The 16,593-nt window shown below is 42.3% G+C and overlaps 1 protein-coding gene across 7 annotated transcripts in view; it reads right to left on the reverse strand.

The window, feature by feature from the left end:
* Positions 1-16,593, reverse strand: part of qkia (QKI, KH domain containing, RNA binding a) — a 102,494-nt gene that overhangs the window by 50,229 nt on the left and 35,672 nt on the right. For all 7 annotated transcript variants that reach the window (XM_070898809.1, XM_070898807.1, XM_070898805.1 and 4 more), the window contains exon 3: positions 8,551-8,667. In XM_070898809.1, the coding sequence (XP_070754910.1) occupies positions 8,551-8,667 (117 nt within the window). The remainder of the gene's footprint in view (positions 1-8,550; positions 8,668-16,593) is intronic.

The following is a 16,593-nucleotide window of genomic DNA, read 5'->3' on the forward strand; positions in this document are numbered from 1 at the left end:
AATCACTGCCTGCCATTCTGAAAAGGACCTGTTTATTCAGACTCTCTGCTTCCTGTTTGCCAACCAATTCTCTATCCACGTCAGTACATTACCCCCAATACCATGTGCTTTAATTTTGCACACCAATCTCGTGTGGGACCTTGTCAAAAGCCTTTTGAAAGTCCAAATACACCACATCCACTGGTTCTCCCTTGTCCACTCTACTAGTTACATCCTCAAAAAATTCTAGAAGATTTGTCAAGCAGGATTTCCCTTTTGTAAATCCATGCTGACTTGGACCAATCCTGTCACTGCTTTCTAAATGCACTGCTATTAAGTCTTTAATAATGGATTCCAACATTTGCCCCTCTACCAATGTAGGCTAACCGGTCTATAATTCCCTGTTTTCTCTCCCTCTTTTTTTTTTAAAAAAGTGGGGTTACATTAGCTACCCTCCAATCCATTTTCCAACATTCTATAGATCCAGAGTCTGTAGAATGTTGGAAAATGACCAATGCAACCACTATTTCTAGGGCCACTTTAAGTACTCTGGGATGCAGACTATCAGGCCCCAGGGATTTAACGGCCTTCAATCCCATGAATTTCCTAACAATTTCCTGACTAATAAGGATGTCCTTCAGTTTCTCCTCCTCACTAGACCCTCTGTCCTAGTATTTCCAGAAGCTTATTTGTGTCTTCCTTTGTGAAGACAGAACCAAAGTATTTGTTCAATTGGTCTGCCATTTTTGTTCCCCATTATAAATTCATCTGATTCGGACTGCAACAGACCTACATTTGTCTTCACTATTTGTTTTCTCTTCACATATCTATAGAAACTTTTGCTGTCAGTTTTTATGTTCCCGGCAAGCTTACTCCCGCACTCTATTTCCCACTCCCCCCCCCCCCTAATTAAACCCTTTGTCCTCCTCTGCTGAATTCTAAAATTCTCCCAGTCCTCAAGTTTTCTGCTTTTTCTGGCCAATTTATATGCCTCTTCCTTGGATTTAACACTATCCCTAATTTCCCTTGTTAGCCACAGTTGAGCCACCTTCCCCATTTTATTTTTTACGCCAGACAGGGATGTACAATTGTTGAAGTTCATCCATGTGATCTTTAAATGTCTGCCATTGCCTATCAGTCAACCCTTTAAATATCATTCGCCAGGCTATCCTAGCCAATTCACATCTCATACCATCGAAGTTACCTTTCCTTAAGTTCAGGACCCTAGTCTCTGAATTAACAGTCACTCTCCATCTTAAATGAAGAATTCTACCATATTATGGTCACTCTTCCCCAAGGGGCCTTGCACAAAAAGATTGCTAATTAATCCTCTCATTACACAAGACCCAATCTAGGATGGCCTGCTCTCTAGTTGGTTCCTTGCCATATTGGTTTATAAAACCATCCTTTATACTCTCCAGGAAATCCTCCTCCACCGTGTTGCTACCTGTTTGGTTAGCCCAATCTATATGTAGATTAAAGTCACCCATGATAACTGCTGTATCTTTATTGCACGCATCCCTAATTTCCTGTTTGATGCCATCCCCAACCTCACCACCGTTTGGTGGTCTGAACACAACTCCCATTAGTGTTTTCTGCCCTTTGGTGTTCCGCAGCTCTACCCATACAGATTCCAACTCCTCCACGCTAATGTCCTTCCTTACTATTGCGTTAATCTCCTCTAACAGTGGCTTTAAAATGGTGCCCATTTAAATCTTATCTAGCTGATGCAGAAATCCATTCACAACACAAACAGCAGTCTCCTCAGGAGAAGGACTGAGAGAGAATAGTTCACTAACAATAAATACTTTAATGCTTATCCAATGCAGACATGATCACACTGGGAGGTTGCAGTAGAGGAAAAGATTTCTTCTCTGCACCTTAAAAAAAAAAAAAATTGTAAATCCACTTGAAATCAAACCTACTCTAACTTGTACATTGTGCATAGCAGAAATCTTCCCTCAGAATTGGCCATCTAAATCAGCCATTATGGTACAGAGGAAGCAAGATGGGCAAGGAAAATACAGAATAGTAATTTTCAAATCTTGTAAGAATGCCACAAAACAAAAAAAATACAAATTGCAAGTGTAAAAATACGGTGAAGATCAAGAAAAGCTCACGTAATTTTGTACTCCCTCATTTCTATTCCTCTCATTCTTTCAACTCTTATTTCATGATTTCTTTGCTTTTCCCCTTCACTGTTTAACTGTCTTCCTGTCCCTGCAGTACACATATGCCACCTACCACCTGCAGGTTTTACATGGTTCAATCTTAGTAAATACTTGGCACCATCCCAAGTTGCTCATGGAACAGATTTTTAGGCCTCCCCAACCCCCTCAGCTGAAGAATGTATTGATAATTACTGAACACATTTTACAAAAGAATGATCTGTAACTACTGAGGTTATTAAAAAGCCTCTCTCCCGCCACCCCTCCCCCCTCAATTTAAGGCTCAACAGTCCTGCTTCTGTGCAACACTGAATGCCACAGTCATTTAGTTATGTTGTAGTTTAACAGATGAGCAAACCAACTGTACTGCTCCACAGCTTCCCCGTGATAAAAAAAATCTTCAAGCAGAGACACAAAGTAAATAGAGTCTCAAAATCCTTACACAAGCTGGTAAATTTCAGGATTATGCTGCTTATGTACTTGCACTGACCTTCACACTTAAACTCTCGGCGTTTACAAACATGCCTTAGTGTCGTCCTTATTTACTGGCAAAAGCAGAGTACATCCTAAGGCAGCAGGCAAATGTTGCAACTGCAGTTTTATAACTATTATTCTGTTAAGCGGTAGTCAAATCACCATATAAACAAAAGTATTAAAAAAATTAAAATCTCATTTCCAAGAGACTTATGATTACCAACTGTAACTGGAAATAGAGTTGGCATCACATTGTCCCACGATCAAATTATCCAAAATGAAAAATAGGTCATTTGATCCACATGGTATAAATATGGAGCTTCCTTAAATGAATCTTAAAATTACACATTCCAGTCAAAGGAATTCATTTCATACATGGAGAAAAATATTCCACCTTCTGGGATCTGACCCAATATTTAAAAAAGATTAGTGCCATCAGCCCAATAGCTAGCTTGTAAATTAATTCCCTCCATTTTTATGACAAAAAGTTTGGCAAGGAGAGTTAGAGAAGTCTAGCTGTGAGATAATTAAAAACATTAGAGTTTGCAGCAGAAGCAGTTGATATTGTGGGGCTGATAGACTGGATTGGTGGGGGGGGGGGGTCAGGAGGAAAAGAGAAGAGAAGATAAGGGAGGAGAAGAGGAAAGGGAACGGAGCTCGGGCCAGACAGTATACCAAACTTCCACTTCCGAGCTCAACGTGGCAGCCAGGAAGATAGATTGATGCCAGTTGAAGTCAGAGCCAGACAGGAAAGCTTCAGTTCTGCCAAAACTAAACTCAGGAAGGTTTGGCTCCACTAAGTCTTACTGTTGAATAGGTAGTTAGAGATAGCAGCAAGTGTTGTTGGGCCACTGGATGAGGCAATAGAACTGGGTGTCATCAAGCTACCAGATAACAGTAGGGAAGTGCATGAAAATGAAAAGGAAGGAGCCAAAGATGGAACCCTATAGTACTCTGCCATAGTGAGGTCAATAATTGGTAGACGGATTAGAGGGGAACTGTCGAGGAAAAATTTTTGGCCCAGAGGGTGGTGAGGGTCTGGAACTCACTGCCTGAAAGGGTGGCAAGAGGCAGAAATCCTCACATTTGCTGGAGTTCTTTGATGATGTAACGAGCAGGGTGGATAAGGGGGAACCAGTGGATGTGGTGTATTTGAACTTCCAGAAGGCATTCAATCGGGTGCCACATAAAAGATTACTGCACAAGATAAATGTTCACAGGGTTGGGGGCAATATATTAGCATGGATAGAGGATTGGCTAACTAACAGAAAACAGAGTTGGGATAAATGGGTCATTTTCCAGTTGGCAAACTGACCAGTGGGGTGCCACAGGGATCGGTGCTGGGTCCTCAACTATTTACAATCTATATTAATGATGAATGAAGGGACAGAGTGTAATTTAGCCAAGTTTGCTGATACAAAGATGGGTGGGAAAGCAAATTGTGAGGAGGACACAATTTCTGCAAAGGGATATAGATAGGCTAAGTGAGTGGGCAAACATTTGGCAGATGGAGTATAATGTGTGAAAATGTGAGGTTATCCACTTTGGCAGAAAAAGTAGAAAAGCAAATTATAATTTAAATGGAGAAAAGTTGCAAAGTGCTGCAGTACAGAGGGGCCTGGGGGTCTTTGTGCATGAAACACAAAGTTAGTATGCAGGTACAGCAAGGCAAAGTTAGTATGCAGGAAGGCAAATGGAATGTTGGCCTTTATTGCGAGGGGGAAAGAGTATAAAAGCAGAGAAGTCCTGCTACAACTGCACAGGGTATTGGTAAGGCCACACCTGGAGTACTGTGTACAGTTTTGATCTCCATATTTAAGGAAGGATATACTTGCATTGGAGGCTGTTCAGGGAAGGTTCACTAGGTTAATTCCGGAGATGAGGGGGTTGACTTATGAAGATAGGTAGAGTAGATTGGGCCTATACACATCAGAGTTAAGAATGAGGGGTGATATTGAAACATAAGATAATGAGGGGGCTCAACAAGGTGGATGCAGAGAGGATATTTCCACTCATAGGGGGAACTAAAACTAGGGGACGTGGTCTCAGAATAAAGGGCTGCCCATTTAAAACTGAGATGAGGAGGAATTTCTTCTCATAGGATTGTAAATCTATGGAATGCTCTGCCCCAGAGAGCTGTGGAGGCTGGTTCATTGAATATATATGGCGGAGATACAGATTTTTGAGCGATAAGTAAGTAAAGGGTTATGAGGAGCAGGCAGGGAAGTGGAGTTGAGTCCATGATCAGATCAGCCATGACCAGGCTAGAGGGGCCAAATGACCTGCTCCTATTTCTTATGTTATTTAAAAAGTACTTGGATATGCACTTGAAGTACCGCTACCCACAGGGCTACAAAGCAAGAAAGCGGGATTCAGTCGGAAAGACACAATGGGCTGAATTGGCCTCCTTCTGTGCTGAAAATTTCTATGATCTGTGAAATAGTAGGATTAGAGCCATCTAAGCTTAAAATGCCCAAACATGCTCCATTTTAAGGTGTCTCTAGTTAAAAACCTAGAAAAAAAAAAGAGGAAGTGAACAAAAAACACCCAGTTACTTAATTCTTGGCCTTGACAATAACAATCCAATTTCTGTTTTTGATCCATTTCAGTCTCTTGCACAATCGAGAACAATTCAAGTGAGCCACAAATTCAGATTATTCAATCGTTATAATATACACAAATATTTAGGGATATGGTAGCATCGTGGTTATGTTACTGGATAAGTAATCCAGACACCTGGACTAATTATCCAGAGACACAAGTTCAAATTCCACTATGGCAGTTGGTGAATTTAAATTCAGTTAATTAAATAGATTTGGAATAAAGGCTAGTGTCAGTAATGGTGCCCATGAAACTACCGGATTGTTATAAAAACCCATCTGGTTCACTAATGCCCTTTAGGGAAGGAAATCTGCCACCCGTACCTAGTCTGGGCCTATATGTGACCCAGCAATGTGGTGTACTCTTAACTGCCCTCTAGCAAGACACTCAGTTTTCCTCTACAAAAAAAACTGCAATGGCTCACCACCACAAGGGTAATTAAGGATGGGCAACAAATGCTGGCCTTGCCAGCTATGCCCACATCCCATAAACATAAAAATCTCAATGTCAGCTGAAGAAAAATTTACGCATCGACAACGGGCAAAAGGCACATCACAAAAGCTGAAAATTTTTGAAATACATACATGTAGGTTGCACTTAAAAGAAATTACAAAATGTGAGTCTTGGAGGGAAAAAACTGCATAACACTGCATGGCACCCAGCAGGCTTGCAGTCTGCAGGTTAAAATGACTAAGTATGGAAATTTTACACTTCATCTGTCACCTTCAAAACTAATTAATGGGAGGAAGATTTGATTTGCAGAGCACATTTCTCAGAACAAGAACCACAAACTCAGCAAAATATAAGTGCAAATGTCTGGGTAAAAAGTTCTAATTTCATTTCTGGCCCATGTAATCAGTTCCTGCAACACAAAATAATGTAACTTCTATCAAATCAATCTAGAAATGTTCTCAAGTTGCTCAGAATACTAGAAGAGCCTCTTATGAGTTTTCAGTTGTTGCAATTAAATGGAAGATAATGAGTTGACAGGACTTGTCATTTATGAGCAAATGTTGCCAATACAAATGTCAAACAAATAAATTTAGAAAAATTAAGATTAAGTTTGTTCTTTTTTTAAAAAAAAATGGATTTGCACATTTTTCAGAAGTCATAGTCATCCTCCCCATCAACGTGGTCTCTCCCATCAAACAAACAACTGAAGATTCACAAGCTAGGGAGGGATTTTAAGCCACACCGCTTTTTCCAGGCAGGCTGTAGCTGATCTCAGCAACCTACTGCACCAAGAGCGGTAACCAGCTGGGACAGGTGCCCCTGCTTTGCCTGTCATAATCACCAGTTATCTTTTTTTTTTTGACGTACACACTTCAGGGGTACTTCAGGAGTCATTGCACGGTCAGCAATGCGCAAGTGTATCAAGCGGGTTGCCATTGGCAGATTTGTAAAGGCCAATCAATACATCAACTTTCCAATAGATGGTCATGCAAGAGAGAGCATTGAGAAATCAAGCGCAGGCAGCAGAAAGAGTGTGCAGCAAACCTGTCCCACCCACCCTTTCCCTCAACTACCATCTGTCCCACCTGCGACAGGGACTGTGGTTCCCGTATTGGACTACAGCCACCCAAGGACTCATTTTTTTTATTATAAAAAAAAAGAGTAGAAGCAAGTCTTCCTCGATTCAGAGAGACCACCTATGATGATAATGGATATGGTCAAAATGGCAGCGCTCTCGGATTTGCAGCAGTGACTGGTTTCCTTCGATTTCCTGGGGTTACAGACTGCACTGGTGCAGCCCAACGCACCAGGAGAGTCAGCAGCCTCTTTACTGGAAGCAATTGCACCCCAGTCACACCCAACCGTGACTTTGTCATCGCCAACTGCATCTATATTTCTGTACCACCTTGCAAACACTTGGAGATACTGATCTAACCATGCACTGCCATTTAAAGAAATCATCTTAGTTAGCTGTGGAGCCATACTCGCCAACAATGTATTTACATCGTAAATACTCAGACAAAAAGGAACGTTTCTGCTCCTTCACAAAACAAGCTTAGATCGGAGACAAACCAACTCCTGCACTTAACTTCACCTAGTTTGAGCATGTGTATTACTTAATTTGGACAATTTAGTTTGCAGCACATGCCTGGAAGCTGCACAGAAATGCTTTATTATTTTTTTATAAATCAAATCACTGGCCTCTCATGACTTCTCCAAGTCCAGTTAGGATTTCAGAGAACTTCGAATGAGTCCATTAAGGGTACATCAACTCGCTGTATGTAGATATTAAGTGCCTTTTGATCAACTGCTGCTTCAGTTCTGCTTTAATCAGTTGTCCCAAGCGGCAACTCATGCCAAATTCTTCTACACTTAGTCAATCTCTGGGGTCCTGCACCACTTTCAGCACATTAATAATGGACAAACCCACGAATGGGAAAAGAACATGCACCTGAAGCCAAGTTTGAATTGTGCCTTGTTGGAATGATAGGCATTTTAAAACCAGAAGGCAGGTCATTAATATTCTATTAATTTCCCAGTTTGGTTTTCAGCATGCAGTACTTGCATCTAAAGAGGGAGGGCACAATCAAAACCCATTTTAACTGCCATGCATCATGGCTTATGTAAATTTGGAGTCACAGGGAACAGATCACAAATATTATAGATGTATGCGGGGAGGAGGAGAACACATTAAAAATTGTCCATTTTTTAATCTCAATACTCCTGTGAAGCGCCTTAGGACGTTTAAAAGGTGCTTTACAAGTACAAGTTGTTGTTATAAAACTGACTAGCAACAGACACTGGCCACAATGAGATTTTATCTTCCATCCTTTCTTTGAACGCATCTGTAATGGAAATGAGACCCTCCAGGTTGAGGAGTGTGTCAGTGCAGGCAGGGCTCATGGAAGTTCCTCTTCTCATTGATTATCTATAGCAACTTGAAACTTTGGGATAGCTTTCCGTCTCTACTCCCTCCCTCCCACCACCACACTTTAATCTTCACATCAAAAGTTTCAGCAAATTATTTCAAGAATAAGGTGGGACAGGACTGCACTGTCCAAAGTAGTCTCATTATTGAAGGAGTAAAGGGAAGGGTGCTTACACAAGAATATAAGAAATAGGAACTGGAGTAGGCCAGCTCAGGCATGGGCAGTTGTTGGTGTAATTCCCATTAAGATAAATCTGGCTATAATACATCATCATTTAGACACTGAGAAGCCACAAGGATAGCTGAAAAAAATCCTTATCAGAAGTCTGCGATTTATCCTCCTAAACCGGGCAATTTTATTAGCAGGAAAACCCCTTCTTAAATAAATACACGCTTTGGTCACACATTGTGCGAACCTGGTCTGGCCATACTGTTTAGCGTTCTTACCTTCTTTTTGTCCCGCATTGAACTTTTCCCTCTGACCATGATCTTGCAACCAGTCTCTGCTTCCAGTTGTTTTGCTGTGAGCCCTCTTGGTCCAAGGATTCGGCCAACAAAGTTAAACTGTGGGAGAAAAAAGGCCAATGTCAGAATACAGGAAGGTAATGATGTTTGATTATACTCCTGGATGGCATTATTTACAGTGCTGAACAGAAATTTAAGACTGAACAGACAATAGTTTTCACTTTAGACTGCCAGCAACTTGATGCAAACAAGGTTGAGACAATGAAAAGTTTTCAGCGCACACAGTGATGTACAAATAAACACCATTAAAGAAAGTAGTTTTACCACAGCAATATCTATAGTTTAGTAGATTTGTTTCATATTTCACTGAAAACTCCCCATCCAAACCAGGACTTAGGGAAAACCTCCTCAAAAAGTTTCCAACATTTTGCAACTACCTGGGAGGGGGAAGAGAACACAGCAGAGACAAAGAAATAGGTGAAAGCAAAAAAAAAAAAGAGTGTGAAAATATGTTCCTCACACTAATGATCAATTTTCACAAAAGACCAAAAGTTTAATTTTGAAGCCAACTATTCTCAGCTGCAGTTTGTGGAGTTAGAAAAAGGTAAATGCCAACAAAAAAAAAGAAAAGGTAAATGCTCTCATTGTTAATCCTACCAATTGAGAGATAGATATGTAAAGAGTGTCTTTCAAGGTGTCATTTTTTTCTTCTAAAACTCAAGTTGAATTTTGGAAGCAAACAAAGCCTCTAAGGAAACATCGGATAGAAGGGCAAGAGAGCAGGGTGAGGGATATAAGCTCAGGGAAAGGGAAGAGAAGTAGATAGAGGGTTAAGGCTAAGGCAAATGGGAGGGTGGGAGGAGGGGATGGAGCACGTGTCATTGGGGAGGGGGAAGAGATGGGAGCTACTAAGAGCCACATTTTCCCTCAGTCCCAGTTACAGGCATCAATCCTTAGTGACTCTTACCTGAAAAAGGTAACACACCCCAAAAAGAAATAGAACAGGGCAGGAACAAAGTGTGGCAGAGTGAAAGAATCAGAGAAAATAGACAAACAGCAACATAAAGATAAGATGGGCAAGAGACCCGATTCTCCAACAGTGTGCAACTCCAGAGAATCAACTAGATAATAAAGTATTGTGTTAATGTCTGAATGGAAAGAAAAATTTTAAATGAACAATTTTCTGAATTTGTTGGAGCTTTAATTAACTGAAAACAGCTTCCCATTTGGCAAAAAGCTGGAAATCTGTACATATTTTGCAGACAAGTGGCAGGCAATGACTATCTTCAACAAGAGACAGTCTAACCATCACCCCATGACATTCAACAGCATTACCATCGCCGAACACACCCAACAGAAACTTAACTGGACCAGCCACATAAATACAGTGTCTATAAGAGCAGGTCAGAGGCTGGGTATTCTGCGGCCACCGTCACCTCCCGACTCCCCAAAAGCTGTCTACCATCTACAAGGCATAAGTCAGGAGTATGATGCAATACTCTCCACTTGCCTGGATGAGTGAAGCTCCAACAATACAAGCAGCTCAACACTATTCAGGACAAAGCAGCCCATTTGATTAGAACCTCAACTACCACCTTAAACGTTCACTTCCTCCACCACTAGCGCACCGTGGCTGCAGTGTGTACCATCTACAAGATGCACTGCAGCAACTCGCCAAGGCTTCTTCAGCAGCACCTTCTAAACCCGTGACCTCTGCCACCTAGAAGGACAAGGGCAGCAGACGCATGGGAACACCATCTTCAAGTTACATATCATCCTGACTTAAATATATCAACCGCTCCTTCATAGTCGCTGGGTCAAAAATCCTGGAACTCCCTCCCGGACAGCACTTTGGGAGTACCCTGTACCTTCACCACACGAACTGCAGCGGTTCAAGGTGGCAGCTCACCACCACTTTCTCCAGGGAAATTAGGAATGGGCAATAAATGGCCTGCCAGCGATGCCAGGAATGAATACAAAAAAAATGGGCATGCACAAAAGAGGCAGTGTTCTAAAAAGTATGAGCGCGCACAGGATTTCTCGATCTTAATTTTCATCTTTTAGGATCCTGTACTGGCATTTGTATTCGAGTTGTCTGTTAGTTTAAATTTCCTCCCACCACTTGCCTTGTGCTCATAGCAAAAAGGCTGTTTCATAAGCAGACCAAGTCTCATGAACCAAAAACAATGCCTCTTTTTGTGCTATGATCGAGATAGTGTGTCCAAGATTACAAATGACCCATCGCTACAGTAAATACTGGGATGCCTATATCCCCCAACGCTATTGAAACACAGAATACCATAAACGCACCAGACTGCAATACAGGCGAAAAATAAGATTTATTTCTAAGTTGAATAATCCATAGAAGCAGTGGGCCCAAATTAGGCCCTCTGGTTTTTTCGGCGCACTTGCCCGAGGTGCGCCAACTTTCTGCTCTCAAAACATCGCCGAAAATATCTCACCGTATTCTCTCCACTCTGTGGGCCGTCCTAGTGCTTGGCGTGGCTAGGACCCTGCACTCAGTGCCGACAGCTCAACGCATGCGCAGTGGAGGTGGCGCGCATGCGCAGTGGCTCCTCGGCAGCATGGGACCCAACGCCAGGCAGTCATTGTTGCTGGATGGAAGGGGCGGGGCTGGCAAGCCGAGCACCTTTTGGTCAGTTAAAAGTGGAGCAGCAAGCAGCCAGCAGGTGGAAAACTCCGATCGGCCATTTCTCACCATCTTGTGTGGCAGTGGCTGGAATGGGCTTACCGGTGCGTTCTCCCGCCCCTAGCCTGGACCGAAGGGCTTGCCGGTGCTTGCGCCTGCTGGTGAGTTCTCCCAACCCTGGCGCTGGCTGAAGGGCTTGCCGGTGCTTGCTCCTGCCGGTGCGTTCTCCCAACCCTGGCGCTGGTCGAAGGGCTTGCCGGTGCTTCCTCCTGCCCCTAGCCCCGGCCGAGTAGCCTCCCGCACCAGCTGGCCCGCTGACTTCCTGGGTCGAGTTATGAAGTTAGGACACAAGTTTTATTTATTTATTATTGACGGTTTTTGCGCTTCATGAATGTGTTGAGAAGGTGTTTAGTGCTTTGCAAGATCCTCTGTGCTACCAACCCCACCCCGCCCCCCCACCCCAAAATCTCTGGCTTCCTGCACTGATTGCTTAACTCTCCGCAAGGGTTTTCTGTGCGGCTACAAACACTGGCCCAAGTTTGGAGCGACTATTAGCTGTCCAAACTGGCTTAAATGGCCAAAACAGGCATAGGTAGCTGGTAACGCCCCTTTTGAACCAAACTAAACAAATCCTAACTAACTCACTTACACTGGCGCAAATTAAGTGTGTAGTATGGGGATTTTTAAGATACTCCAGAAAAATCAAGTTGCTCTTAAAAAAAAAAGAGCAACTCCTGGGCAAATTTGGGCCCAGTGAAACTAAGATTGGTTTTTAATTATTGTACACCCAAAGTAGGATTGGCCCACTGGAATAAGGGTATCCTTTTAGAATGCAATAAGGTAAGTAATGGGATGATTTTTACTTAAACAGCCATTCACAGACCATCACAATTCAATGTTATGTGGATCAAGTAGTGTCTAGCTCACCCACTAAATTGAGATCTCCAGGACCAAAACCTCCAGTTAGACCTGACTGAACACCAGATTAGGAGATTCTGCATGTCATGCAAATAAAGAAAGTGCTGACATATACTCATTGGTTCTAAGCCAGAATACCAATTCCCAGTAGCCTAAGTTCGGGGGGGGGGGGGGGGGGCGGAAAGACAGACTGATGCCATTGACATTGGTTCCCAGCTGTACAGGAAAGATGAACAACCAAACACAAAAAACAATGAAGAGGGGGAAGAGACCATGTGCATCCCTATCCAGCTGTGCTGTCCCCACCCTGGGTGCAGCTCAGATTTGAGATGTTAAATTACTGTACAAATATGCCCACAGTGAATGTACTCTTCTGCAAATGCAGCATTACAAATACATACCAATATATCAGTGGGAGTCAATGTCCAATTGCACGATTCAAAAATAATAATTTTGAAATAAAGCACTGGTTTTACAGTTTCAACATGTAATCAAAGTTTTAAAATTGGCTTTTAGGAATAACATGAACGGAGATGAAATACAGGAAAGCCCTATTTTGTCACACTGACCAAAAAAGGTCTGAACAATATCATCTCCAATGTGTTGGGTTTCAGACCTGCACAGGCAAAAGGATTACCTTTAAGGGAGTGTATTACAGTAAAAACAATTTTAAATACACAGAATGATGAACAAAACACAGAAAAAGGAAAGCTTTCTTTTTTTTTAAAAAAACTATTCTAGTTCAGAATAGAGTACAATTTAATGGCAAACTCTCGTCAGCATGAAGTGAGAGTGCGGCGAACTGTAATGCATGCATTTGTCCGCTATTTATAAATTCAGTGACCCACTTTAAAAATGAAGTCAAAACAGCTTCCACAAATAATGTTCCATGCAAAATAGAACTTGCATCTGTTCACACCAAATGTACCTATGAAACTAAACCACAAGATGCCACTGAACATTAAAATCCAACATTTCTATCATTCCCACCATCAGATCAATTTAAATGTCATTTCCCCTCTTCTGTGCAAATGAGGATGCTACGGCCTCAATGATGCAATCCAGGATACAGCCAGACAGTGACAAAGATTACAGTACTGTGGAAATACTGTCAGCCTCTCGAGTCAAATCATGTCAGTGAGAAAAATCGCAATTTAGCCACTCATCCCAGTCTTCAGACTCCAACGGCACAAAATCCATATTTATGCTACCATGGTATTTTCGCTCCCTTCTGACATTCATTGCTTCTAGAATATTCTGAATTATCAATTCGTAAGACACATTCACTGCACCCGAATACTAGATATCCAAAATTAAATAAAAGTTGAGCTGAAACACTGTTGAGCTACATACAAACTCTTTTTCTCTTGCCCTCTGTTGCAAGATTTCAAGTTTCTGCATCATAAAGCAACGTCAGTAATTACATTTCTATTAGGATCACATACAGGTGCAATAAAATGCAAGTTGTTGCAACTTAAAACAGCTCAAGGCACATCACAGGAGCATTGGACAAAATTTAACACCAAGCCATAAAAGGAGATATTAGGACAGGTGTCCAAAACCTTGGTCAGAGGTAGGTTTTAATGAGCATCTTAAAAGGGGAGAGGCGCAGAGGTTTAGGGAGGGAATTCCAGAGCTTAGGGCCTCGGCAGCTGAAGGCACAGCATAGGAAGAGGCCAGAATTGCAGGAATGCAGAGTTCTCGAGGGGTTGTAGGACAGGAGGAAATTACAGGGATAAGGAGGGAGAGACCATGGAGGGATTTGAACACAAGGCTGAGAATTTTTAAATTGAGGTGTTGTCAGACTGGGAACCAATGTAATGATGAACAGGACTTGGTGAGAGTAAGGATACAGGCAGCGGAATGCTGGATGAGTTGAAATTTAGGGAGGGTGGAAGGCCAGCAAGTAAAGGATTGGAATGGTGCAGTAGTATCTAGTGAAATTGTATTCACTTCAGCCTTCATCGCAGTAGATATTATAAATCCTTGCGAAATGTGCTAAAAAGGCAGTGGGGCGAGATTATGTTAATTGCAGCACGAGGTCCATTGGTAAAGCACATTTTAGCATTGTTTATCATTGTACTGTATTAGGATATTTACTTGGGAGAACTATCCCAAAATATTGTACATAAAAAAAAACACATATGTACACATTTATTTGGAGTGAGACCCCAGATTGTGTTAGCGAAATTGATGGGATTGAAGGCAGATAAATCCCCGGGGCCTGATAGTCTGCATTCCAGAGTACTTAAGGAAGTGGCCCTAGAAATAGTGGATGCATTGATGATCATTTTCCAACAGTCTATTGACTCGGGATCAGTTCCTATGGACTGGAGGGCAGCTAATGTAACACCACTTTTTTAAAAAAGGGGAGAGAAAGCGGGTAATTATAGACCTGACATCAGTGGTAGGGAAAATGTTGGAATCAATTATTAAGGATGAAATAGCAGCGCATTTGGAAAGCAGTGACAGGATCGGTCCAAGTCAGCACGGATTTATGAAGGGGAAATCATGCTTGACAAATCTTCTGGAATTTGAGGATATAACTAGTAGAGTAAACAAGGGAGAACCACTGGATGTGGTGTATTTGACTTTCAAAAGGCTTTTGACAAGGTCCCACAAAAGAGATTGGTGTGAAAAATCAAAGCACATGGTATTAGGGGCAATATACTGACATGGATAGAGAATTGGTTGGCAGACAGGAAGCAGAGAGTCGGGATAAACGGGTCCTTTTCAGAATGGCAGGCAGTGACTAATGGAGTGCCGCAGGGCTCAGTGCTGGGACCCCAGCTCTTTACAATATACATCAATGATTTGGATGAAGGAATTGAGTGTAATATCTCCAAGTTTGCAGATGACACTAAACTGGTTGGTGGTGTGAGCTGTGAGGGGGACTTGGACAGGTTAGGTGAGTGGGCAAATGCATGGCAGATGCAATATAAATGTGGATAAATGTGAGGTTATCCACTTTGGGGGCAAAAACAGACAGATTATCTGAATGGTGGCAGATTAGGAAAAGGGGCGGTGCAACGAGACCTGGGTGTCATGGTTCATCAGTCATTGAAAGTTGGCATACAGGTGCAGCAGGCAGTAAAGGCGGCAAATGGGTATGTTGGCCTTCATAGCTAGGGGATTTGAGTATAGGAACAGGGTGGTCTTACAGCAGTTGTACAGGGCCTTGGTGAGGCCTCACCTGGAATATGGTGTTCAATTTTGATGATCTAATCGGAGGAAGGACGTTCTTGCTATTGAGTGCAGCGAAGGTTCACCAGACTGATTCCCAGGATGGTCGGACTGACATATGAGGAGAGATTGGATCAACTGGGCCTTTATACATTGGAGCTTAGAAGGATGAGAGGGGATCTCATAGAAACACACAAGATTCTGACAGGACGGAACAGGTTAGATTGTTCCCGATGTTGGGGGAAGTCCAGAACCAGGGGACATAATCTTAGGATAAGGGGTAGGCCATTTAGGACTGAGGAGGAGAAACTTCACCGAGTTGTTAACCTGTGGAATTCCTTGCCGCAAAGAGTTGTTGATGCCAGTTCATTGGGTATAATCAAGAGGGAGTTAGATATGGCCCTTACGGCTAAAGGGATCAAGGGGTATGGCGAGAAAGCAAGAAAGGGGTACTGAGGGAAAGATCAGCCATGATCTTATCGAATGGTGGTGCAGGCTCGAAGGGCCTACTCCTGCACCTGTTTTCTATGATTCAAGACAATGTACAGACTAAGTAACTTTGTACTGCATACACCAGTCAGAGGTAACCAGAGACATCGTCTACATTATATTATGCTCTGTAAAAGGCAAAACTAAGCATTTACTAATTTAAAGCTAGATTCAATTGCTTGCAAATTTTATGGCAAATCAAGAGGCAAAAGCAAGAGCAGCCTGGACACTATCCATGAGAAAGCTCCCCCTCCTCACCCCACCCTGGTGATACATCAGATCAGATCTTTAACTCTGGGAAGACTGCAGATCCAAATTCACTATACTACAGTACTACACCGATGACCCAATAGTACAGACATGCAATCTTCTGTACTTTCTAAGCAACTAAATTGCATGTAGAAACCAATTTTACTATCAGAATTCTAGGTCTGCCTCACCAATAGAATGCAGCTTGTTTAACATTTTGGAATATCCCTTTCTGGTGTTTACATTTTTGACTTTATTTCTCCCTTTCCCCCATTACAATAGAATGCTTTTAAGATGTTCTCAGCCAGTAGCAAATCAAAATATCCCTGCTGTGCCTGTTTGCCAGAGCAACAGCGCTGAACACCAGTTTTCCATTCGGCCTTCCTAGCTGCCTTAATGAAGCTAACATACATACTACTTCAATGGTGGTAACAGCATGTCACATGATGTCAAATGCATCTTCATAGAGGTCCTGACACAGCATTGTTCGGTCAACACGCCACACATTTGGTCACACACAGCCAAAAGGTCATAGC

The sequence above is a fragment of the Pristiophorus japonicus genome, chromosome 14 (genome assembly GCF_044704955.1).
Source record: "Pristiophorus japonicus isolate sPriJap1 chromosome 14, sPriJap1.hap1, whole genome shotgun sequence".
Taxonomy (NCBI): domain Eukaryota; kingdom Metazoa; phylum Chordata; class Chondrichthyes; family Pristiophoridae; genus Pristiophorus; species Pristiophorus japonicus.